At 43.1% G+C, this 27616-nt stretch overlaps 1 protein-coding gene across 1 annotated transcript in view; it reads right to left on the reverse strand.

Moving 5' to 3' along the window:
* The window catches only part of PTPRH (protein tyrosine phosphatase receptor type H), a 779225-nt gene that overhangs the window by 464082 nt on the left and 287527 nt on the right, over positions 1-27616 (reverse strand). The window contains exon 5 of the mRNA XM_078655031.1: positions 21946-21984. Within this exon, the coding sequence (XP_078511157.1) occupies positions 21946-21984 (39 nt within the window). The remainder of the gene's footprint in view (positions 1-21945; positions 21985-27616) is intronic.

The raw sequence follows: 27616 nt of genomic DNA on the forward strand, positions 1-27616 counted from the left end.
GGGACTTAGAACAGGGGGCAAGCTAGCAAGCCATTGGAGTCACTCTGGGTTCAAGTAAGGTGGGTCCAGTCTGTTTCAGTCAGGCTAGAGTGTAGCAGGCAGCAGGCAGCACAGCAGAAAAATAGTACTTTCAGAGCAGCAGTCCAGCAGAGTGGCAGTCCTTTTAGAAGCACAGCAGTCCTTCTTCCTGGCATAGTTCATCACAGGTCATGTAGTGTACTGAAATGGTAGGGTCAGAAATCCAGTTCTTACACCTAGTGGTGCCTTTGAAGTGAGGAAGGTCCTCCCATCCTGCCCTGGCTCCAGACTCATCATATGTGGGTTAAGCAGTCCTTTGTGTGGGGCCAGGACACATCGTTTTCGGGTGTGGCAGGTCCTCCCTCCCATCCTGCCGAGGATGGCTCATCAGGATGTGGATGTCCCATCAGTCACACTTAAGCTCCCTTTGTGTGTGGCTGTCTACAGGGAATGCACAAAGTGCAGCTTTCAACCACCGAGGCGCATATTGGAGACAGGCAGCAGGTACACATGGCTAAGAGCAGAAAATGCCTACTTTCTAAAAGAGGCATTTTTAAAAGGGTAATGATAAATTCAACTGTACCAGTAAAAAGAGTTTATCATTATCATTCCAGTGATACGACAAATGACTAATCCACTCCTTCTCAATCAGGAATTACAGCTTATTAAAAGGCATAAGGAAGTCCCAACATTAACCTATGAGAGAGGTAGGCCTTACAGTAGTGAAATATGAATTTGAGTGTTTTTTCCTACCAAGACATGGACGTCATTTAGGGATCACTAGGGGTCGCTTGCCCCTTGTGACCCCTGGCACTACCCATGCGACCCTTTTCCTAGGAGATCGCTAAAGTAGTGTAAGGAATGCTAAACTGGGCTTTCCTGAGATTTTAGCTTTTAACCATGCAGCCAACATAGACATGTTGCCTGCAATAAAATATAGCCACGAGTGAAACTACACTGCATTGAAAACCATGCTTAATTTGTAAAAAAAACATAAGTGACAGGGCTCTCGTCAGGAAGCCACTGCAACTTGCACCACATTTGGCCCCTACTATGCTGCCAATTGTAACTGCATTTATATAGCGCTTCCAACCCAGGCAAGGTATCAAAACACTTTCCGACGAGTAGCAAGCCACTCCGGAACCCAAAAAGGATTAATGGGAATTAGTATAGGGAAATATAAAATTAATTTGAGCGGTGGATATGTGAGTCTGGTAGTTGGATTGAAAAGGATAGTGGAGGGATAGAAGAGGAAAGGGTCGAGAAAGTGTTTATTTGGGGGCAGTAGGTAGGACGTTTCAGATGGGTAAAGGAGAGGTGGAGGGAGTCTCTAGAAGTGGATTAGGGAGAAAGATGAGTCATCAGCTGAGTCTAGGAGGGATACATGAGGAAAGGGTTTAGAAAGGCTTGTTTGGGAGATCTGAATAGTAAAAAAGGTTTCCGTTGATGCAAAGAAGAGTAGAGGAGGGAAGAGTCTAGAAAGGGTTATTTTGGGATCATAGTAGTAGAATAGAGTTTGTAATGAGTCAGAGAGTGGATGTAGAGGATATATTGAGAAAGGTACAGGGTGAGATAAAGGGTAGTGCATTGGAGATGCTGAATTAAGAGTTAGGTCATAAATATAAAGATATATAAGTACACGGTAGGTGTATATGTATACGGAAGATACTATATCTAGATTTAAGCTGTATTTAATAAATTCAGACTGTCAAGCTAATTTATTTGTGTTTATATATTTTTTCCTTTTAATAATTCAATAGTGAAGCAATTGTAGATAAATTGCTATGATACAAATGTACTTATTTATGCAGTGACCTATATACATGTTAAACACAGACTAATATAACCATAAGTTATATGTACATTTGTTAATCAAGCCTAATGAATATCTATATATTTATGAACAGAATTATTATAAACATTTATTCAAAGTTGTTTTGTATTGATATAGATGCAACCTATGATGATTTGTGACTTTTCCCTAAGATTTTGTTTAATGGGTGACACTAGTTTTGTGAATATGTAGGCTCCAAGGCCACTAGCCAACACCACTACATTTGTTGCCAAGCCTTTATTAATAGGAATTGAGACCCCACCTGAGGGGTAACCCCCTTAGGGAGATGGTTTGGCTAGTGCAAAGAATTTAAGGCGGCCTGGTCATGATGTCTCAGCTAATTGCCATGTTTCTGGGAGGCAAACTATATCATTCTTGCTAATGCCCTTAGCTACCTCATCATTGGCAGACAATGTTTTTGAGCTCTGTATATTCCAGGAATAGGACTACAGGGTTGTTAGGTGTGTAGGCCAACATTTATTGGGGATCTAACCTATAGGATTACAAGGAGCCTTTCAGTTCAGGTTGTTTGCCATCCAACATAACCTAGTATTGTTGGGAAAATCCTTTATTATCAGTAATGTCTCCATACCGAGCCTTTTGTTTTCTGGACCTTTTGGGTAACTGAGAACTGAGCCCTTCTGCAAAGATCTGGAACAAGTTTTGGTTAAAATCCAAGGGTATGGGGGGGGGCGGATTGATTGTGGAGTGCGATACCCCATTGGAACAACAAATGTGCTTGCTCCTCAATCTTTCTTGCAACATCCAGATACCTCAAATGCACTTTAGTGGCTTTTCTTGGGTTGACATGGGTGACAGGAATAAAGGCGACTAACTCAATCTCTTTTGACTCAATCCTGTCCATACCAGGGATTGTGGAGAGTAATTTAAAAATATTACTTTGATTTAAGATGTAGACATATCCGCAGGAAACATATTCTGGATGGAGAATTAATGTAGCGCCTCCCTGGTGTTTGTTCCGTGTGGGGCCAATACTTCTAGTTTCTTTGGGTGTACCCCTCCACCCTGAAGGTCCCTTTGGACATTTGCTTGCCTGGGATGGAGGCTGCCACCTCTAAGTATAGCGGCCGAGTCAGCTTTTCCCATCTTGCCTAGCTCATCATCGTTCAACAATTTTGAAGGAAGGTTTTCTGTACGTGCCCAACATAAGAGCACTGCTCTTGGATACTGGTTAAATGTTACAGATGTCCCCTCATAGACTAGCTCCACAGTTAACAAACGATCTACTGAAGAGTTATCTTCATCAATCTAGTCAACGAAAAATATGCAAAAGACCACAAGAATAAGCGGGTGTAGTCAAACTGTTGTGTGCCGAAACTGCATTGTTTGGAGCATTATTGCACTCTAGAAGATGAAAAGACAGTCCTGTCCTTGACTTCAGGAATATGTTGATTAACTGCAGACATTGCTGGGGAACTTCCAAAAGTTCTTGAAGAAACCCAGCCTCTGTAGAAGGTCAAAAGTAAGGTAAAGATGAGCTTATAAACAATCTTTGCAGTCAGTAATTCAAGTAAAGGAAGCTATAGACTTATTACTAGCTAATATGTTTCATTACCTTGGACAAGACCCTAATATTAGTGATTGGTGCTGACCTAGAATTCATATGGCTCGATGTTTAAAACCTTGAAGGGAAAAACATCTCTGCTCCACTTAGACACCGTAAGTTTTAATAGTAACAAACTTATGTTCAACTTTTGTGCTTAATCCTTAACAGAGGCTTCTATTGCTAAAATGTTGTTGGGTTTCCTGTTGTTAAAAGTCAAAATAAAAGGAAGAATTATCTCACTGATAATGCAAAACATCACTGCAATAAGAATACAAATGGTACTCTTTCACACTTGCTGAACATGTTGCTCATCTGTCGGAAAGAGTACGATTTGCACAGCTGACAGAGCTACAAATCTATGGTTCAAAGTAAAAAACAGCAGAGCAGGCAATCCTGGGAGGTAAAATGTTGAAAGCAGTTCATATGGTATTCCGGATTGACAGAGTACAGATATACCCTTGTTCATTCTCATTTTCTACCTTGATTTAGTGTTTTCATTCGGTCATAGTTTGATGAATACAAGTACAAGTGGATTTGCAAGTATAGACTTTTTTTTATATTGTTTCAGATTGTCAATACCTTGTAGCATTAAGGTGTAGATGCAGTTATGGAGGAAGCTCAATTGGTATGCTAGTAGTAGGGTTTGTTTGTTGATGCTGAAGTGGTATTAAATTGTCAAGGATCTTTGGAGCATAGTTTAGATTTCTAGATCAGAGTTTAGTGTTTAGCAGAGTTTCAAGGTGGAAATTAAGGTTCTAGTGTAGAGGGAGTGCTGACAAACAAGTTACTTAACTTCGGTAATGCCTTCTATGGAAGAACAAAGCAAACACAAGGAGATGACACGCACTCCCAGTCACAGATCTGGGTTGCATCAATCATCATTATTATTTAGCTCACTTTGCCACTCCAGTTCAGACACAGCTATATACAAATCAGTGTTGACCCTGTGCCTCATGGGAACCCTCTAGCCCGAACTGCCAAGCCATGAAAACCTGGCTGTTCCAACAGGCAGTATAATGGCCACTCACCCCAGGAGCGCTTTTTCGTCTCAGCGTCAGGATACTCTGCAGAGTAGCTGTGCGCTCCACAATTCCTTTTTAGGTCGAGGTAATTTCCGGTCTGCCGAAGGCAGAACCGGAAGTACCGAGATCTTATGTTGCTTCGATGGCTATTTCTCCCGCCTCCTCTTTTTGCCTCTCATCTATTGGCTGGCTCCCTAAACGGAGGCCAGCCATTGGAGGAGAGAGCCGTCCCTCCAAATAGGCTCCGTCTTTTTCAGATTCGGGGGCGTGTTCCTTGCTGTTCTTTCCACTTTTTTCCACGCCTCTTTTGAACAGCAGAACACGCCCTTGAAGCTGAAAAACGTTTGAAGCTTCCATCCGCCATTTTATATGTATCGTCTGGCCGTGAGGATCTGCTTGCTGTTTTCCTGCATGGACCCCTTTGTCCGTCGTGGCAGGTAACTTATTTATTTTAATTTATTTCTTCTGTGTCCGCTAATTTTGTGTTTGTTTCGTCTGCAGACAGACAGCCTGGCCAAACCAGCACAAGAATACTCCCGCCCGCAGTGTCCAGGGTGCTCGATGTGCTGAAAGCGACGGAGGCGACATCGGAACGGGGAAGGACACAGGGACTCCGACTCTGAGGCACAACGGCGATCGGCAGGGCAGCCCGGGGCAGAAAGCCTCTCTTGACGACCCGTGCCGGGAGGGCGCACTCTGTGTGGGGACAGAGCAACTCAGTCTGGGGGGACAGTCTCCGGTTGAGACGGGTGCCTCATCTCGTGCTGATTACCCCCATAGTGGATGATGCAAAGGGAGGATCCAGCACGGTAAGGTAGGCATTTATCACTTTTTATCCGCGGTGCTCCCACGTGGCTAGCGCATAGACAAAGGCGCCGCACAAGTTAAAGTAATGAAGACATACGTGCGTGAAGATAAAGAAGGGAACTCTGCTTTGGACACAACAGCCCACTGAGCCTCTCGGGTACAGGTGAGTGAGGTGGTAAAATTGTTTCCCGTAGGCTACAAAGTGATCTCCCCAGACAGACTCGTTTCAGACTTGTGTCCATCATGCAGTTTTCACAAGTAAAGTAAGCCATCTTGTTTTTGTGCCTCTAGTAATTTGTTCCTGCCCGTTTATCTCGTGTCCCAACATCTCGTTTGAAAACATGGTATGTTCAATGCTTTCGTTATGTACATTGCTGTTTTTTTTTACAGATTGCAGCTCGTATTTCTTAGGTACAGCGGATGCTCTTTGCTCTAGTCATGTAAGGCAGCTTATTTTTAAGCTTCCTATAATGTATTTTAAGTTTAAAATAGTATTGTCATCTTTTTTTATTTTTGGTTAAGGTGATCCCCTGCTGTATGTTGTTTTTTCCGATCTTCTCACACGTTTGTCACCTCTTACAGGCTCGTGCCCATCTCGTTTCTCCTGTGTCCAGAGGATGCTGTTTGTTAAAGTCAGTCTGTGTATGTCTGTGTGGTTCTACGTGTGTAGCTGTGCATGTGTCTAGCTCAGTGTATGTGTAGCTGTGGCTGGCTCGTTATGTGTGTTAAGAGACTATGTCTGTGGCTAGCTCTGTATGTGTAAGTCAGTGGCTATGTCTGTGGATGTCTATAGCTCTGTATATTTGTGTGCATAGCTCTCTATGTATGTGTCTGTATATATGTCTGGGTGATTCACTTTGTATGTATGAGGCTCTGGGGGACTTCACAACATCAATCTCTCACTACCACACAACTTCGCTCTCTCCCTAACTCACTACTTCACTGTCTCTGTATCTCACTACCTCACTCTCTCTATCACTACCTCACTCTATCTATTTCTATCTCAGTATCTCTCTCTCACTACCTCACTATATCACAACACACTCTCAATAATTCACTACATCACTCTCTCACTACCTCACAACTTCACTCTGTCTCTAACTCACTAGTTCACTCTCTCTATCTCACTACATCACTCTCTCAAATACATTTCATTCTCTCTTTCAATACCTCACTCTTTATAGCTCACTACTTAACAACATCACTCTCTGTTTCTATCTCAATACCTCACAAAATACCTCTCCCTCACTGACTCTTTCAATACCTCACTCTCTCTGTCTGTCACTAACTCAATATCTATCTACATCACTCTCTCTCACTACATAACTCTCTATACATCACTACTCCCCTCTATCTATATCACTATCTCACTATCTCACTACTTCTCTCTCTAAAAACAACACTACCTCACTCTCTCACTACATCACTCTCTATCCCACACCATCACAACTTCACTCTCTCAATCTATAACTCACTACATCACTCACTCTCTATCTCTCTACATCAATCTTTCTATCTCACTAACTCACTTTCACTGTCTCTTTCACTACCTCTCTCTCTATCTCACTACATCACAACATCACTCTCTACTTACATCTGACTACCTCACAACATCCCTCCCCCTCACTACATCAGTTTCACTCTCACTACCTCACTCTCTCTCACTACCTCACTCTATATCTCACTACCTCACTCTCTCTGCTAATGCAATAGGTATCACATGTGCAAAATATTAGGCTAATGACAACAGGAATGACAAGGCCATTTATTTAAGGATAAAAAAAACCAATACCAATAGCTCTACCTATACCATTGCAGAGACCATTGCATTGTAAATGCGTGTTTAACATTATCATGTCTTCCCTGGACTGGAAACAAGCCTCCTGGGACCAGTTTCGGGCTAACAACCCTCATCAGCCAGGCTAGCTTGAATCCAGTAGCAAAGTGAGCAAGGGACCCACGTATGGGCATACCCTGCAAACCTAGGGCGAACAAAGCAAACACAAGGTGATGATGGACAGAGCGCTGAAACTTTTCACACACTCATATTGCAGGGTCTTAACTGGGGTGGCGAAGTGAGATAAAGAACGATGATGGACTCAACCCAGATCTGCGACTGGGGGTGAGTGCCTGAAAAGTTTTAGCGCTCAGTCCATCATCTCCTTGTGTTTCCTCTGTTCTCCCTAAGTTGGCAGGGTATACCCATACGTGGGTCCCTTGCTCACTTTGCCACTGGATTCAAGCTAGCCTGGCTGATGAGGGTTGTGACCCCGAAACCGGTCCCAGGATGCTTGTTTCCGGTCCAGGGAAGACCTGGCTTGGCAATTCGGGCTGGACTGTTCTCCTGAGGTCCCGGGTCAAGACTGATTTGCAATCAGAGAGGCAGAAATAGAGGCAGATACCAGCTTTCCAGCAGGGATCATGGCCACAGGGGTAACTAAAGATATCGATATCGAAAGCCTAGAGGAAAGAGAAGAAACAGTAGGCAACAGGAGTGGGGTGCCCGAGACTGGGTCTGATTCACAAGAGACAGCTCACAGTATCCGGGAAAATCAGACGGATAGACTTCTTGAGACAGAACATAGTATCCCGGAAAATCAAACAGATAAACTTCTTGAAAAAATGTGGATGGATATGAGAGAGAAATTTTCCATTTCAGAAGCTAAGCAGGATAAAATACAAGAAGTATGCGAAAAGCTAGACAACAAACTCAACGAACTGGGAGACAGAGTGACTGCCATAGAAAGCGAAGTTGGCACCTTAAGTAAAAAAGTGGAAAAAAATCAAAAAGACATAAACTCTCTAAGGCAGGATAACAAAATAATGCATGAGAAGATGGAATCACTTGAGAACCAAGCAAGAAAAAATAACATAAGGATCTTAAACGTGCCAGAAAATCAAGAGGGATCGGATATCAAAAAATATGTGGTGGGATTATTATTAGAACATTTCCCATGGGCAGACAGAGCACAGCTTGAAGAAGATATTCAAAGGACACATAGGGACCCTTTCAGCAAAAATAAAGAGAGGAGAACACCAAGAAAAATACTCGTAAATTTCAAAACCTATGTGCTAAAAGAAAGGATTCTGGGAGAATCACTGAAAAAAGGCAATTTTAACAAAGAGAACTGGTCTTTTAGAATTAGGTCGGACATGTCTAAAGCTTCACAGACCAGACAATGGGAGTTAGGGAACTTAATGCCAGAATTACAGCAACTTGGTGCAACTGTGCAGATGAAGTTCCCTCCATCATTGAGGATAATGTGGAGAAACAAAATGCGAAATATAAGGGACCCAGAGGAAGTAAAATCTCTCCTGGAATTAATGCGAGAAGAAAATATGTCGAAAGAGCTAAGAAGGTAAAAAGAAATGCTACTATTAGCATACGTAGCTCCCGTAGTATGGAGAAACAAAATGGAGAAACAAAATGCGAGATATTAGGGACATAAGGGGCCCAGAGGAAGCAAATTCTCTCCTGGATTTAATGCGAGAAAAAATTAAGTCAGAAGAGCTAAGAAGGTAAAAAGAAATGATACTAGCATATGTAGCTCTCATACTAACAATGATATATGTCGCTGCAGAATTCGAGACACATGAAGACATGTCAAGAGTCAGGGGGGAGAGGAGCCGAAAAGGGTTAAGGAATAACCCTAAGAAAAAAAGAAGGAGGCTTCCCCAGGGAGGGTGAAAATAAAACACTAAAAGAAAACGTAAAAAAATACATAGTACAAAAAAAGGGTGGGGCGCAAAATAGGGAAAAAATAGAAAAAAAAATCCTCAAACGTCAGAGAATGGAAAAGGAGACGCCTTTTATACACAATGAAGTAAACAGTATCCGGGTTTGGGAAGCGATAAAGAGAAACAGAGCAGAAGGGGAAAATGAACACGAGTAAAATTGTTAAAATCCTCTCCTGGAACGTAAATGGAATGAGAACCAAAAGTAGAAGGAATAGGATTCTAGAATATCTTAAAACATCAGAGTGTGAGATTATTATACTACAGGAAACACACTTGCTAAAAGAGGAGTGGGCCCAAATAATGAAGAACCTAAGATGGGTAGATAGATACATATGCACCACGCAAGATTGTAATATCAAAGGGATTGGGATAATAATAAAAAAATCACTCAAGGCCACAGTAGAATCGGAAGAAGTAGACAGCAAGGGGAGATGGGCATTAGTAAAAATAAGGATCGAAAATAACTCTTATACAATATCAGGATACTATGGCCCCAATTTAGACGATGCTGATCCCTTACAAAAATTATACTCCCATCTATTATTAGCCACTAGCCCAATAATCCTGGGAGGCGATTTTAACCTTATAATGGACCCTAAAATCGACAGGTCTCCCCCAGGCAGGCAGGCAAGCCTACCGAAAATGAGAGAATGGATAAAAATATACAAAAGGGACCTAGAACTAATAGATATTTGGAAAGAGAAAGGGGAGAAAACTCAACCCTTCACGTTGCACAACAAAAAATTAGGGCATAGGTCAAGAATTGACTACTTCCTTATAGATAAAGTCCTATCAGGAAAAGTTAAAAGCTTAGTACATATACCGGCTCATCTATCAGATCACTCTGCGGTCCAATTAACTCTACAAATAGAAACAATAAAAACTCAAAGAAGATTCACGGTAGAACGGTCAATCCTATTAGATCAACAGATTGTCAGAGAACTCAAAACGGAGACAGAAAACTTCTTTGAAAACAATAAAATTGGTACGACTAAACAAATCACGTGGGATGCATACAAGGCAGTACTAAGGGGGAAAATACTAAGCGTGGGTACATATAAAACTAAAAAAATCGGGCAAGAGATAAAGGATTTGGAAAACAACATCAATTCCCTGGACTCTGAAATAAAAGTGGAAAAGGATACAATAAAGAAAAGGGAGCTGGAAAGAATGAGGCAAGATCAGAAAGAAACTCTCGAGAGTATACTAGAAGAGAGAGTACGTATGAAGTGGGAATCAAGCAAACTAAGAAATCATGAATACGGAGAAGGGTGTGGAAAGTGGCTTGCATGGAAATTAAGAACAGATCAAACCAGAAATAAAGTGGGAAGTATACATCTAGACGACCAGATGAATCAAAGCACGGATGAGAAGGTCATCAGACAAGAATTCAAGAAATTCTTCACAGAACTTTACACAGAAGATACGAACCCCTTAGAAGACCAGATTGAAGAGTATCTTAATGCTATACCATCTTTAGCCTTAACAGAAGAAGAAAAGGTAGAACTAAACAGAGAAATTCAAATAAGTGAGGTAGAGGAAATAATTAAGAACTTAAAAAAAGGCAAAGCAGCAGGACCAGATGCCCTACCAAATGAATTTTACCTGACATTAAAGGACACCCTCGCACCATACATTACAGAGCTGGCAAACATGATCCTCATACATCAAAACAAAATCCCAGACTCTTGGAATGATGCCATAATAACGATTATATTAAAACCAGGCAAGGACCCTAGCAGATGTGAGTCTTATCGACCTATATCGCTGCTGAATGCAGATTATAAAATCTTTACGAAAATCATGGCAGCCCGGCTAGGAAAAGTAATGCCTCAACTTATAAACTTGGACCAAAAGGGATTTACTAAAGGAAGGCAATTGCATGAGATAACTCATGAACTCCTGAGCACTATCGACATAGCTATACAAGAAAAAATTCCGCTTACAATACTGACTATCGATGCCGCAAAGGCTTTTGATAGAGTCAACTGGCTCTTTCTTGAAAAGGTGATGAATAAGAACAACATAGGACAACCATTCATCCAAGCCATGAAAGAAATCTACAAAACACCAAGGTCCAAAATTCTAGTTAATGGCAGCTTGACAGAAGACGTGATTATAGGAAGAGGAACTAGACAGGGATGCCCTCTATCTCCTCTGCTTTTTAACTTATATATTGAACCACTAGCAAACAAGATAAGAACTACTAAAGAAATAACTCCATTCATATATCATAATTGGGACAAAAAGATCGCATTATATGCAGACGACTTGATGATTTTCACGAAAGATTACGTCTCCTCAAAATCGACCATAGAAAAGATCTTAATTACATATGGAAAGATATCAGGATACCTTGTAAATCACTCCAAGACCGAAATAATGACCTGGAACACGCATTTCAAAAACTCAAACATTAAAAAGGAAATAAAATATCTAGGAATCCTGATAAACCATGATCTCGAGAAAATCCCACAGCGTAACTTAAACAAAGTAGCAGGAGAAGTGAGAGAATTACTCAAAGTTTGGTCCTGTCTCCCTCTTAGCATAATTGGAAGATCAAATATCATCAAAATGTCTATTCTGCCCAAGTACACCTATCTCTTTAACACTATCCCCCTGGAATTTAATAAATCTTTATTAAAAAAATCACAAGGAGAGATCGTCAGTTTTATATGGGCTTCAAAGGGAACAAGGATAGCCTGGAGAAAACTTAGAAGGAGCAAGCAAGACGGTGGACTAGCAAGCCCAGACTTGACGGAATATTGCAAGGCTTTTCAATTTAAAAATATACGAACATTACTCAGAACCCATTACTACTATCCAATATACTTGCAAGCATTAACGGATTCAGTAGACCATTTCTTATTCAAATTTGGACACCCAAAATACTTTAAAAAAATAAAATTAAAGATCTTAAGAGAGGCGGCGAAACTTTGGACACAAATCAGAACAGCTTTGAATATACCCTATTATAGCACATTGGCCCCCATATGGGAATCACCAGGAACTCCAGAACTTCTAAAAGATACACTGGCAAACCCCTTGAAACTAGCCAACATTAACTATTGGGGCCAAATATTAAAAGGATCCTCTCTGGTCACTTGGGAAGAATTACAAAGCATTACTAATGATTCAATAGCAAAATTCAAATATTACCAAATGTCAAGCTGGGCCAAGACTATCCTTGGAAACAATCAAGATAGCGAGAATTTGGAAAAGGATATGGTAAAAGACTTACATATCAAAAAAGAGATTGCAAAGTGGTACTGGAATCTTATTGAAGCAGCAAATAAGGACACACGAATTGAGGAGGAAATCTGGGGGAGAGACTTGCAAATAGATAACTTGGATAACATCTGGGAAAAATCAGTTGGGAAATGCTGGTCAACTCTAAAGTCAGCGGCACTAAAAAGAAATCATTTATACACAATACACCGTGCATATTGGACTCCGAAAAAACTCTCCAAATTTAAGAATGCTGACATTAAAAAATGCCCGAAATGTGGGGAAGAAAAAGCAGATGACATCCATATGTTTAAAAACTGCCCGTCTTTGGAAGATTACTGGGAGGAAATCGGCAAAACCGTGAGTAAGATCATACAGAAACAACTAATTGTAAGTACAACTTTAATTCTTTTTGGAATAGAAGACATGAATGACGAAATAAGATTATCCAAACATCATGAGAACCTCCTATTCGTATTGATAGTACTAGCGAGAAGAGAGATTTGTGTTAACTGGCTGAATGCATCACCTCCCACTTTTGGGTCATGGATGAACTCTGTTATAAGAATCAATAAACTAGATAGAAAGGAGACAACCTCCAAAAAATTTCAATTTTGGGAAATTTTGGAAAAATATTTAACTTCTAACTTAGAGTTGGCACAAACAGTCCTATGATTAATGCGAAATAACATCTGGTGGACAAGTATAGTACTTGCCGAGTAGTCAAGGTGACTAGCTCTTACCTCATTCGCAAACCAGATATCCGAATATATAATGGGCTTAGGATACTCCTCTGCTTAACTCCTCAAAGAGGAAGATCAAGGGACCGCCCCGGAATTCACGCTAAGAGGCAGAAACCTAAAGCTCCATTCATATAAAAAATCGCAATATGAGGATAAAAAAAAAAGACTGATTTGCATATAGCAGGGTCTTTACTGGGGTGGAGAAGTGAGCTAAAGAACGATGATGGATTCAACCCAGATCTTTGACTGGGGTGAGTGTCTGAAAAGTTTCAGCGGTCCGTCCATCATCTCCATGTGTTTGCTTTATCTGGGAGAGCCAAAGATTCTTTATCTTCAAATACTCCTCAAACCGGACTTGGAAACTCTTGAGCAGCACCCCTACGCGATCAGCTCCACATCGGCGCGACGGGCGCAGAGTCCACACAGGTAGTAACAATGATAACAATGATAGTAACAACACAACTACTAACCATCACACTCCTTCAAGTGTGACAATTCAGACTATTACAGGACCCCAGAGCTAGAAGAATGGCTTGGGCTGCAGGTAATAGTTATTTTAGATGTATATTGAATTGATAATTAACTGGTGCTGTGTTAATCTCTAAATTAGCCAGACTGCGCCACCTTGTGGCAGACTGTTGCAAGTGCCGGTGTTGACAATTAAGTGCCGGTGCTGAGAACTGGAAGCCACTGGCTCGAATTAAGCACTGACAAACAGAATGTCACAATGTGTGGCCTATTGTACATGGCCTGAGCTGCTTTTGCAGCGTGTCACCAGCAAAAACCTAGCACATTGGTAAACTGGAAATAACAAAACTTGGCAACATACCTTATTGTTGCTGATTGAGAACAAAAGTGCCTACATGTCTCTTGCTGTCTCTGGACATGTCAGAGGAGATGGGAAATATAGAGGAGAGTAGAGAGAAAAGACGTGTTAAGAGAGGAATGAGGGTGCGGCAGAGAGGAAGAAGACACAACAGATAGTTGAGATACAGAAGCATGTATGTGGGAGAGAAAAAGAAAGAAACAACTGGGAGAGATGGATGGACAAAGATGTATGTTGAGAGATAAAGAGACAGGTGTGAGAGGGAGAGAGACAAGAGACGTTTAAGACACATGCGAAAAAGGAGACAACTGACAGAGGGAAAAACAGATGTGAAAGATACAATAGAGATGAAGTGATATATGTTGGAGAGATAGAGACAGACAGTTGAGAGAGAGAGAGAGAGAGAGCGAGAGACAAGAGAGAAGTTTAAGACAGAAAGGCAATAAAAAGCCAGCTGACAGAGAGAACAACAGAGATCTGACAGACTGATGAGAAAGATACAAGAGAGACGAAGTGATATGTGTTGGGGAGATAGAGACAGACAGGTGTGAGAGAAAGACAGACAAGAGAGAAGTTTAAGACAGAGTGGTGAAATAGAGGCAAACAGTAGAAACAGAGATGTGACAGGCATATAAATGAGAAAGGCACAATAGAAATAAAGAGGAGAGACAGGTGTGAGAAAAGGTCTAAAAAAAGAGACAGACCAGAAAAATACAGCAGAGAGGGGACGGAGTGAAAAAGAGACATCCAAGAAACAGGTGAGGGATAGGTGAGTAAGAGGCAGATTAAAGAGACAGAGACGGAGAGTAGGAGGCAGGTGTGACAAAGGTGATATAGAAAGACTGGTGTGAGGGAGCTAAGAGATGAAGAGGTGGTACAGGTGAGAGGGAGGGAATAGAAGCAACTGAGCAGAGAGGGAATGGGCCGGACAGAAATATTTCATAAAGAGACCGCTGAGAGAGGGGCGAAATAATCTAGAGAGGTGACAGAGAGGCAACAAACAGATGTGATAGAGGTGGGACTGGTGCAAGGTAGATAATATATAGAGAGGAGCAAGAAAAGGAAAGAGATGGGTGAGGAAGTGAGAGGTGGAAGAAAGGTGGGAGAAGTAACAAGGAGTCAGTTGAGAGACACAGGTGAGAAAAAACTATTCAGAGAAGGGGTGAAAAGGGAGAGACAAGAGGAAAAGACTTTGTTAAGGGAGATAGTATGAGATAGGTAAAGGGGAACAGTGAATCTGATGCAATCCCTTAGCGAGGAGGAGGCAGGTGAGAGCGAGAGCTGATAAAGCGACAGCAGCTTAGATACAATTAGCTGAGAGAGGTAGAGAGGATTGACAGGTGAGATATGGATGACAGACAGCTGCAAGAGAGGAGAGATAAGACGGAGAAGAAACAGGAATTGGAACAAGTTGAGAGCTTAGGGGTTGATGTGGGTGCTTTCATAAAGAATCAGATGGATAAGAAATTAACAGCTGGATGAGAGAGAAGCAGGTTAGAGGGAGAACATCACTACAGTACCTAACCTCTTTATCAGCCTTACACTTATTGCATGATTTGTTACTGTATTGATGTCCCTTCTCATGGTGTCACCTGAGTAAAATGTCATGTGACATCATTTCTTAGGATGATATTAGGTGAACGCTTGCATTATGCCACTTCCTGTGATGTAACGGGGGTTGTCAAAGGGCAGGTCTTGTCACATCCGCTATCCCTAAGATTTTGGTGAATTGATGTCTGTGTTCCAGTACATGCAAAACTTAAAAGTGCATGTCCTACCTTTTGATTATACAGCACCCTGCCATATGGGCTACCTAGGGCCTACCTTAGGGGTGACATATATGTCATAAAAGGGGACTTTGAGGTTTGCAAGGGGTTTTAAATGACAATTTGACATGACAGTGTAAACTGCACACACAACCTCTGCAGTGGCAGGCTTGAAACACGTTTAAAGGGCTACATGGGTGGGTGGGATACTCAGTACTGCCGACCCACTAGTGGCATTTAATTTACCAGCCCTGAGGACATGTAGTAAACTCTACTAGGGTCTACTAGGGACTTATAAGTAAATTAAATATGCCTATTGTGGATAAGTCAATCAAACATGCTTAGGGAAGAGAGCACATGCACTTTAGCCCTAGTTGGCAGAGGTACAGTGCTCAGAGTACTACAACCAACAAAAGAAATACATCAAAAAGGGGAGGAGGAAGGCAAAAAGTTTGGAGGTGACCCTACAGAGAGGGCCATTTTCCAACACGACCCCCCTCCAGTCTAAAGCCAGGGTAGTCTATTCAATACCTTGATGGACTTCCCTGCTTAGGCCAATAGAACATAGACAATGGCCCACTAATACAGGGGCACTTGCCAGTTATATGCCTCTCTGAACCCAGTTGGATCCCTCTGTCTATACTCTCAGGGGACATTGAGCTGATCCATGGGGAACCCCTCGCCTCACCTGTTGACCCATCTGTTCAGCACCTAATCTTAACTTGCTCACAGATGCATCCCATAGATAGACAGTACCACCATGGCCAACAAAGTGATGTGGCTCATTCCACCCCTTGGATCAGACTACCTCTGTCTCAACCCAAGGAGAACTCTGTCCACAAGGACAACCAACAGAGACTACTGACAGCTGTTAGATTCAAAAGCCAGGACCTAGGCTATTCAGTAGTCTCTGACCTCTGTGATTTCTCGGAATGGGGGACAGGAGCCCCAGGTGCCTGCACCCATTTTCCACTCCACCTCCTACTAGTTCAGGGGTGGTATTCTGCAACTGGTCCTTCAACCCAGGGTCTGTACCCTTACGCTGAACTGGAGTCCCTTAGGCTGAATAGGAGTCAGGGGTGAGTCCTTCACCTTCTGCCACTCCATTTGGGCTTCTGTACCTTCTGTTTGGGAGTGGCACCCCCAGAACACTGAACCGACAGAGTGCCTATGGCAGGCCGCCTCACCCTGGTCTCCTGACACCGGGGGCAACTCATCCCCAGAATGCAGTCTGGGGGCAGCTGGGTACTAACTGTGACCCTCCTCTAGGTCACCTTACCCCAACTAGAGGGACACCAGCAGTTCTTAATTTGTAAAATAATAAGTGCCAAGGTCCTGACCAGGCAGCCACTGCAGCTTGCACCACTCATCGCCCCGTCATCACTGCCAAAACAACTACTAACCATGTCTCTCACCTGCAAGTAAATGTAAAAAAAATCAATTAAATCCGTATTTGTAAAACGCGAACTACTCACCCTTATGGGTCTCAAGGCTCTCGGGCCGTCGTGGAAATCAAGTGAGATATTGCCCAGAGTCACATGGTGCTGGGTTGAGCTGCCGCAAGAGCCGGGGATCGAACTGTGAACCCTGTGCTCCGAAGTCAGCTGCCGCCCTGGCCACTGCACTACACCTCTCCATAGAGTTCATAATATTCCAGGTCTCCAAACCTCAAGGAATGGCTGGGGAGGCAGGTATTAGTATTTTAATGTATATTGTATTCATAATCAACCGTTGTTCTGCTCATCTCTAAATTAGATGAGCAGCACCACCATGTGGCAGAGTGTCATAAGTGTGATGACAATTAAGTGCAGGTGCTGAGCCCTGGAAACCACTTGCTCAAATTAAGTATTGGACACCAGAGACATAGGGAGGAAACGTCCTGCCCCTGGGCCTGAGTCACCCTACACACTTGGATTTGTACAGCTCTAGGAAGACTAGCCTTTCCATAACAATGGTGTAGCTAGCCCTGGTATTCCTCAGAGCAGTGACTGGGACCTCATTCGCTTCCACCTGGTATAAGATGACTTCCACCCTCAGGGACACCCAGCTCACCCTCGGTGTCTATCTCACAGCTGAGGGAGATCATAACCAGGTCAATGACCTGCCAGTGGGGACTACTTACCTCTAAGGCAACATCCGCCACTCCTGTAGAGTGCCACCAGTGGGTGGTTTCTTTGGACAGAGTCCCCCTGCTTGTGTTCTAGTTGAGAACAATTATAGCAGTGGGATTGGAAATGGGGCTTCCTGGGTCACCGCCCACCAGGCCCTCCCTCCTTCTCAGAAAGGACACGAGAACCCTTTCCTTCCCCCTTAACTTGAGACTTGTCTGGGTCTCCCTTGACCTCCCCCTCACTCTGCTGGGGGAACCTGAACCACCCTTCTTGGAGTCACCCCAAGGTACATTTTTGGGTATTCTGGTGCTGACCCAGATGTCCGTCTTCTCAGCAGGCTGGCTGAGGTCAGGCAGCTATCTGTCAACCAGGTGCTGGTGCAACTCTGTAAAAGAAATATCAAGCACGTGCACCTTCAAAATCAAGTTGTACAGCCCAGTACGATCTTCCACTTTGCTGCCCCTCACATAGCCCTTCAGTGCCTTGCTGGAATAACAGGAAAGTCCACCCAGGTCTGTGTGTGAAGTTTGTGAGTGCCCCTGAATTTCTGCCTCTATCTTTCAGGGTTCAACCCAAATTTCTTGAAAAGAACAGCCGTCATAGGGGTATACTGGGTCTGGTCCTCTACCTCTAGTGTTAGGAGTGTGTTCATCCCCACTGTGGGCATATACCTCCACAAGCTACCTACACCTCCCCCACTCTGGACTATTTAGGAACTCTGTGCACCCTTAAAGCCACTTCATTAGTGGAAAACCATTTGTCAATGCTGTCTTCCACCCCATAATTGGGAACCAAACCCTTTGGTATGTGGACCCTTCCTTCTCCAGTGGACACTGCAGGTACGCTGCCCCCATTCTTGCTGATGTCCAACTGCCTGGATTGGATGTCCCGCTACTTAAGTTTAAGCTCAAGAGTCTTCTTTTTCTCCTCCATCTTTAGTGTGGCTAGTTCCAATTTGAGTTTCCTCTCCGCTTTCTTGTCCTCCAGCTCTTGTGGGGACAGGACTCTGGCAGATAAACTGCTCCTTGCTCAATCCTGAGAATCAGGGGTCTCAGATATATCTGCTGGGGTGCATTGGGTCTCTCCTTGGAGCTCCAGACTCTGGTCTGGCTCCTCCCTCTCCTCATCCTCTGACAGTGCTTCCCCTTCCTTATTGTCATCCACCTCATCCTCTCCTGAGGTGGTCTGCCATCTTTGTATCTGCTCAAAGGCTCTTAGGCCTACCTGCAGATACAACTTGGTGACCTTCTTGTCTGCTATCAGCCCCCTCTGGATGCAAAGTTTCAGCAGCTCAGGCCTGCTGAGGGTATCAAAACTGTAGGTACCCAGGTGAAACAAGAAAAGGTTTAGGGCACTAAAATTTGGGAAACAGGGAAAAAGCACATAAAAGAAATAAGCAAGACTATAAAAGAAACTCGTAGTGGTCTTCGACGTGAAGTAGTAGTGCACACCAAGTCACTGTATGGTACTTCACAAACATAAGTCCTATCTCAACGCTACCACTAATATTAGAAATTGGGTTTCTGATTGGCAGAGGTATGCACCCTGTCCAAAGAGGAACCATAATCCTAGTCAGGGTAAGTCAAAACACACACAAAAACAACCTGTGTTCACCCTCTGGTAGCTTGGCACACAGTAGTCAGGCTAAACTTAATTGTGTAAAGTATTTGTACAACACTTCAAACAGTAACACAATGAAAACACCACAAAAAGACTTCAAACCAAGTTTGAAAAATAGCTTTTATTTTTATCAACAAAACAACACCAAAATGACAAAAATCAAATAAATATAACCAGAGTTATGCATTTTAAGTAATATATAATAAATTATAGTACTAAAAGCATAAAGTGCCAACCGGGGCAATCTGGTCGCGCTTGACCGGGACAAATCTGAAAGATCAGGTTGGCCGTGATGGACCAGGTTGGATACATGGACAAAGCCTTGGCCAGCTGCAAAGTCCCTTGAATACGTCAACGTTGAGGACAATGTGGGGAGTGGAGGAGGAAATGCGTCATCACCGATCCTTATGATGGAGGCAATGAGTCAGTCCGCTCCGCGTAGTCATAGAGACATCAGAAATGAAGGCAATACACCGCACAAGAGATGCACTTGATCCTCCCAGCTCCAGCGATGCTTTATTGTCACTGGAGATGAGCCGGTTCCTAGTGTGCTACTGCTTCAATATCTGGACAGGAGGCAGCACTTTAAACCCACTTCCAAGGGTCCAGGACTGGGTTAGCACCAATTGGTAGGGCATGACTTCATGCAAGCAAAGTCCAGGTGCTGTAGCAGGGCAAGTTAAGGTCTTTGATGTCCCTGAGACCTAGAACTGGGGACAAGCAAACAAGCCCTTGGAATCACTCTGGGATCAAGTGAGGGGGGTCCAGTCCTTCACAGTGAAGCCAGAGGGTAGGAGGCAGCAGGGCAGCACAGCAGAAAAGCACTTCTTCCAGAGAAGCCGTCCAGCAGAGTGGCAGTCCTTTTAGCAGCACACCAGTCCTTCATGGCAGAGTTCTTCACAGGTCCAGTAGTGTATCGAAGTGGTAGGCTCAGATGTCCAGTTCTTACACCCAGTGGTGCCTTTGAAGTGGGGGAGACTTCACAGAGGGGTGTTAAAGTGCACAGTGGTCCTTCCTGTATGCTCTGGCTCCTGATTCACGACAGGGGTTTAAGCAGTCATTTCTGTGGGGATGGGATACAGCCTATACAGGTGTGCCAGCTACTCCCTCCCATCCTGCCCAGGATGGCCCATCAGGATGTGGATGGCCCATCAGTCACACTTAAGCTCCCTTTGTGTGTGGATGTCTACAGGGGATGCACAAAGTCCAGCTGTAAACCACCCAGACGTATATTGGAGACAATCCGCAAGCACACAGCGTTAAGAGCAGAAAAATGCCATCTTTCTGGACTGTTCCTATGGGGCACAAGGTCAAGACTGATTTTCATATGGCTGGGTTCAAACTGGAATGGCATGGTGAGCACAAAAACGATGGATTTAGGCCCAGATCTCTGTACTGGGGTAAATGTATGACATTGTTCTGCATTCTGTCCATCAACTGTTGTTTTTGCTTCTTTGTAAAAGTGGAATTTTTAAACGGGTAATGATAAATTCAACTTTACCAGTAAGGAAGATTTATCATTATCATTCCAGTGATATGAAACATGACAGATCTACTCCTTCTCAATCACAAACTACAGTTTATTCAGTGTAATAAGGAATTCCCAATGTTAAGCTATGAGAGGGGTTGGCCTCACAGCAGCGAAAAACTAATTTCTGTCTTTTTCACTACCAGGACTTGTTTTATCTTTTGACCCTGTCCTATGGGCTACCAAGGGTTTACCTTGGAGTGACTGATATGTAATAAAAGGGGTGTTTATGACTTGGCAAGGGGTTTTAAATGTCAAATCGACATGGCAGTGTAAACTGCACACAAAGGCTCTGCAGTGGCAGGCCTGAGATATTTTAAAGGGCTACTTGAGTGGGTAGCACATTCACTGCTGCAGGCTCACTAGTAGCATTTAATTTACAGGTCCTGGGCACATGTAGAGCACTCTACTAGAGACGCCTAGGTAAATTAATGTGGCCCATTGTGAATAAGTCAATCAAACCATGTTTAGCGGAGAGAAAAAACACACTTTAGCACTGGTTGGCACTAGTAAACTGCTCAGAGTCCTAAAAGCAACAAAAAGAATGCAGCAACAAGGGGGAGAAGGAAGACAACAAGTTTGGGGGTGACCCTTCAGAGCGGGCCATTCTCAAACAGCTTCTCAGTATGTTCCCGAGAGGGAGTGGGCCTTGTGGGTTGTTTGCCCTCTTCCGTTACCTCATATTTGGGTATTATGTATCCTAGCTTCCCTACTGGGATTCTTCAGTACCGTGTGGTAAAAATCTGGTACTTAGCCTGCCTCTCATGGGCTCCTTGATGGGGATGGAGCCAATGCTTCAGTTGCTCATCTCAATTAATCCGCAGAGCTCAGTCACTGGTTATGCATGCCACTTCTGTCCTGAAATTTCTGAGTGAAGGTGCTCCCTTAAAGGCGCACCTGGAGAAAGGAATTATGTTTTTCATTAAGTTAGGTAGCATAGTGTCTGTCTCCAGGGAGTGCATACGATGATGATACAGAGCCATGAGATTACCAATAGCTAATCCAGGCATGAACCAGTGCCTCTGCCTAGAAAAGCCTCATAAACGTTCATATCACATCTTTTCAGGGGATTTTTTTTTTTTTAAACAAACAAAACAAAATTATATAAGAACCAAAAAATGGAATGAAAACACTTACGAATAGCTGCGGGACTTGCAGTGCTTGCCTCTGTTGTAACTGTGGGTTAAAACAACAACAAAATATTATTTGGAAGGGTATTCCAATGGGAGGTTTTACAGCAACCTGAAAATTAGGGACATATGGAAGACAATGAGATGATAGTGGGTATTTGGAGTTAAAGACCACAGTCTACATTGACACAATTTCAACACGAGATACATTTTGTGGTGAAAACAGGCACCCACCCCCTGTTCACTCGTACCCTCCACTCCTGTTACACTGGAATGCAGATTGCAGATTAACAGGGTGGAGGCACACAGGCTAAGAGCAGAAAAAGGCCATCTTTCTAACAGTGGCATTTTTAAAATGGTAAGGATAAATTTGACTTTACCAGTAAAGAGGGGTTATCATTACCATTCCAGTGAAATGAAACATGACAGCTCTACTTCCTCTCAATCAGGAACCACAGCTTATTAAGTGTAATAAGGAATTCCCAATTTAAGCTATGAGACGGTTAGGCCTCACAGTAGTGAAAAACTAATTTGGGTATCCTATCTTTTGTTTACACAGCACCCTGTGCTATGGGCTACCTAGGGACAACCTTAGGGGTGACTTATATGTCATAAAAGGCGAGTTTAATGCTTGGTAAGAGATTTTAAATGATAAGTCGACATGGCAATGTAAACTGCACACACAGGCTCTGCAGTGACAGGCTTGGGGCACTGTACTTGAGTGGGTGGCACAATCAGTGCTGCAGGCCCACTAGTAGCATTTAATTAATAGTGCACTCTACTAGGGACTTCTTGGTAAATGAAATATGCCAATTGTAGATAAGTCAATCAAACCAATTTTAGAAGAGCAAGCACATGCAATTTAGCACTGGTTGGCAGTGATACAGTCTCACAACCCTAACAAAAAGGATGCTGCAAAAAGGGGAGGAGGAAATCAAAATGTTTGAGGGTGACTCTTCAGAGAGAGACATTTTCCAATAGTTTCTCACTATGTTCCCTGCAGCATGTGGACCTTGTGCGATGTTTGCCCTCTTTCGTTACCTTTTATTTGGTTATTATGTGCCCTAGCCAGTGCTTGAAATGGAAAAGTAGAAGTGCGGGTATTCTATACCAGAGTATCTGCTTGTTTCTGAGAAGTGCCGGTACTCTCCAATTAAAAGTATTCTGTCTCTCTTAAGAAGTGCAGACACTCTCCCTATCAAAATAAAAAAGTACCGGTACTCAGTACCGGCCCATTTAAAGCACTGCTCCTAGCTTCCATACTGGGCTTCTTCAAGACTGTGTGGTACAAGCCTGGGGTTTAGCTTGCCTCTTATGGGCTCCTTGCTGGGGCTGGGGCTGGGGCTTCGGCTGCTCATCACGATTATGCAGCAGAGCTCAGTCGCTCGTTATGCATGCCACTTCTGCCCCGCCACGCTTGGGCTTGCTTGCTGCGTGACTTTGCTTGTGCTCTGTTAGGCTGCTTCAGCAGGTGACTCAGGAAGTTTCTGAGTAAAGGTGCTCCCTTAATGGTGTAACTGGAGAAAGGAATTTATGTTTTTTATTTAGTTAGGTGGCATAGTGTCTGTCTCCAGGGTGTGCATACGATGACGATGCGAAGTAATGGGATTACCTATAACTAATTCAGGCATTAACCAGTGCCTCTTCCTAAAAAAAAAAAAAAAAACATCCATATCGCATATTTTCCTGTGAAACATTTAAAAAAGAAAAAAATAATAATAATATACGGACCAAAAAATAGAAAAAAAACACTTACGATTAGTTGTGGGACTTCCGATGCTCGCTTCGGTTGCAGCTGTGAGCAAAAACAACAAAACAATATCATTTTGAAGGGCATTCCAATGTGAGCTTTTACAGCAACCTGAATATTAGGGACATATGGAAGTCGGTGGGATGATAGAGGGTACTTTGAGTTAATGACCACAGTCTACATTGAAACAATTTCAACCTGTGAGACATTTTGTGATGACAACAGGCGCCCACCACCTGCTCACTCGTCCCCCCCCACCACTGCTGTACTGGAATGCAGATTCATGCAAAAGGCTGTGGCTGATATATTCCTGTACAGTATACAAAGCATTTGCTCGGAAACTCTGAGCTGCATTTTTTATCCAAATGTAAGGTATAAAAACTGCAGGGAAGCTGCGCCGTGGGGAGGGGGGCGCTGCTTCCATCAAATTATAAAAATAACAAGCATTTACAATGCAACGGTCTCGGCATTGCAAAAGTTAGAGCTATTAGCATTGTAAATGAACGCGTGTTTAAGGTCTTGACATTGTAAATGACAAGGTCTTTTATTTATGTTTTAAAAACTAAAACATAAATAAAAGTCATTGTCATTTACAATGGCAATAGCTCAAAGTCGCGTAATGTGTATGGCAAACTACAGTAGCCTCCTGACGAGTGCCCTTTCACTTAATTTTTTACAAATGAAAGCCCTGGCACTTTTTTTTTTTACAAATTAAGCACGGGTGGTGTCCGTGTCTGCATGGCAGTGGTAGTGTCCGTGTGTGCATGGGAGTGGTGGTGTCCGTGTGTGCATGGGAGTGGTGGTGTCCGTGTGTGCACGGCAGTGGTGGTGTCCGTGTGTGTACGGCAGTGGTGGTGTCCGTGTGTGTACGGCAGTGGTGGTGTCCGTGTGTGCATGGCAGTGGTGGTATCCGTGTGTGTATGGCAGTGGTGGTGTCCGTGTGTGTATGGCAGTGGTGGTGTCCGTGTGTGCATGGCAGTGGTGGTGTCCGTGTGTGCATGGGAGTGGTGGTGTCCGTGTGTGCATGGCAGTGGTGGTGTCTGTGTGCATGGCAGTGGTGTTGTCCGTGTGTGCATGGGAGTGGTGGTGTCTGTGTGTGCATGGCAGTGGTGGTGTCCGTGTGTGTATGGCAGTGGTGGTGTCCGTGTGTGCATGGCAGTGGTGGTATCCGTGTGTGTATGCCAGTGGTGGTATCCGTGTGTTAAACATCATTTAACACTTTACTAATTTCCCCTATACTTTCCCATAGGGAGACAGATGTTCACTCGTGTTAGTTACTAGCAGTAACTTTACACTTTTAAATGTGTTCTTAGATGTCTCCAACCCCTGACCGGAGAGGGTGGGGAGATACAAGTCTATACTTAGGTGTAAATCTATAGTCAGAAACAGTAAATAGCAAAAAAGTGTAGAGTTCCAACTAGGAACAATATATGTTAAAACTTTCTGAGTGAAAAATAGGACAAAACAGACTTTAACCATTCATTTTCAAATAAACACGCAGCACCTACCTTGACATCGTATTTCTTCCTTCCCTGCATTACCTTACTTGACAGGTAAAATAACATAATCTGGCTATAACAAAACGTAAGAATTACATAAGCAAAATTCTCAGGCACTATATCGCGGATCGAGGTAGACATGTTTCAGGCTGAATGCGTTTCTCCTAAGTAGATAGCCAAAGTGAAGCTACAGCGCTTATCACTGCTCCGAGCCGTCACTCAGCATAATAGGAGGGAGGGTAAAGCTGCTGACCGAAATAGAAGTAGGACGACGGCAAACCTTGGCTTATTGTTATCGTTTATTATCGGAACTTTAGTTGTCTTTTTTTTAATACACCATGTTTCCGAACGTAAAAGGAACATTTTTAAATGGAAGTGGTAAGATAAAATATAACACATATTTTACAAGTCTGTAGTTCGTGCAAATTAATATTTTTACAAATATTTTACATTCAATAGATTGTGGGATTTGAGCACGTAATGCAAAGATTATTTTAAAAAGGTAAATCTACTACTTTGCATTTTTTTCAATTATTACATCATGTTGACTGCGAATGAGGTTTTCCAAGATGGTGGTTCGTTTAACCAATGCACAATGATAAACCGCAAGGGGAAATATTGCCTGCCTGTTTATCAGCGCCGCGCGCCTCTCTGCAGACTCCCCCTGCATTCCTGAGAGGCGCGCGACGCGTTCCGGTCAGCCCTGGAATGCTGTGGAGACAAGACGTGGCCGCGCGCACAATGTTATCCTATGGGAAAACGCTGCGCGCGGCCAGGTCTTGTCTCACTTCGGCTTCTCAGACTGCTGAGACGCCGACAATAGTTCTCTGGCGAGAACGCGCTTTCAGCGCGTTATAGCCGAGACCTAAAAAGGAAGGAGATGCGGCAATGTCCAGGCTGGACCCCGAAGCTCTGATTTTATCCCGAAGTGCATTTCAGGATGAACATTTGGGTTCTGTGATTTCTAGTCTGTGGAAGAAAGCACAGAACGTCACTATTTTGCCCACCGAGTTCTGTTTCAGTACACTTGATTTATGTTATGTTGTGCAATAGTACTTAAATCTATTTGGTGTACACTGTTTTACTGTGTCCTTGATTATTCCAAATGTTTTTTTTAAATATTCTTCATATTTTGCTTTTTATTTTTCATGATGCACTTCGTTTCCTTTACAGGTTAGACTGTTAAAACTACTTGATGTAATTTTCCATTTCTCTGCAAATTTTGTGAGTGGCTGTTCATTATCTGCATTTTTCGTGCTTCATACTTTATGTTGCTGCCGTCAGTCTTCCTGGTTCTGTGCACTGAACCACTTCCTGTGATTCTTCTTCAAAAGTTCTGTATGATTTTTCTTCAACAGTTCTGTATGATTCTTCTTCAAATGTTCTGCCAGTTTCTGTTTCACCTTGCACAAGGGTTTCTTTAGAGAATGTTCACTGGCAATTGAGGTTTTCCCTCTTTTTCAAACTGTTCATACTACTGTTCGGTGTAGTTTTCTCATCTTTCTTCTTGCTTTCTGTCTTGGAGATTCTTGCTGTTTTCTCCTGTTAGGAGTACTTTTCTTGTATTTTTTTGTGTTTCTCTTCTTTGCTTTCCGTTCGTCGGTTCACTCCTTCATATCAGTCTGGCCAATTGGTGTGTTTTGCTATAACCTTGAACGTGTTGTTTAATTCTCTTTTGTCCTTGAAAGAGAAGATGTCGTGTCTCCCTTCCTTCATCCTTGCTTTACTTCTCTTACCTTTACTATCATTTTCGTGTTGTGCGTCTCATCTTTTTCACATTTTGTAATTATTCAATTCATGTAATTAGTGTTCTCTTCCCTTCTTATTCTTGCTGTTCTCGTTTATTACCCTTCCTATTCATTTCATTCTATTTTATGTATTTATTGTTGTCTTCTCATATTATTCTTGGTGTTCCTGCTTTGTAGTTTTTAGGGCTCGTCCTATTCCATTCCGCAAGGAATGAATAGGACAAGACTATTAGGGCTAAACTAACAGCTAAACTAAGCTCTAAAAAATGCGGATTTCCAGAAGTGCATGTGGTCTCGTGAACGCGCTTCTATCCGCCTGCCTCGCATCACCACATGAAAGCCATTTGTTGCTTGTTCACACTTCTTTCACGGCCGCGAGGCCGTGCATGCTTCAAAGGGATCCTCTCACTTCTCCTCCCCCCCTCGCCGAGAGCTTCACATTTCAAAGAGCTCTCCCCCACCTCCTCTCCCCGCCCCACTCTGACTTCCTTTTCTGTCGCAGAAGGCCTTGCGTTCTTTTTCTTCACTGTCCTTAAATCCCTTGACAAGTTCATCTTGTTTGTTTCTACAAAGTAAGCACTGATTTTATTTACGCCCCCACCTCCAGGGCACTCTTAAATGGGACCTTTGCCAAGTTATATTATCATCATTCTCTTCATCAGTAGAGTCCAGATAATGAGT

The sequence above is a fragment of the Lissotriton helveticus genome, chromosome 7 (assembly GCF_964261635.1).
Source record: "Lissotriton helveticus chromosome 7, aLisHel1.1, whole genome shotgun sequence".
Lineage (NCBI taxonomy): Eukaryota > Metazoa > Chordata > Amphibia > Caudata > Salamandridae > Lissotriton > Lissotriton helveticus.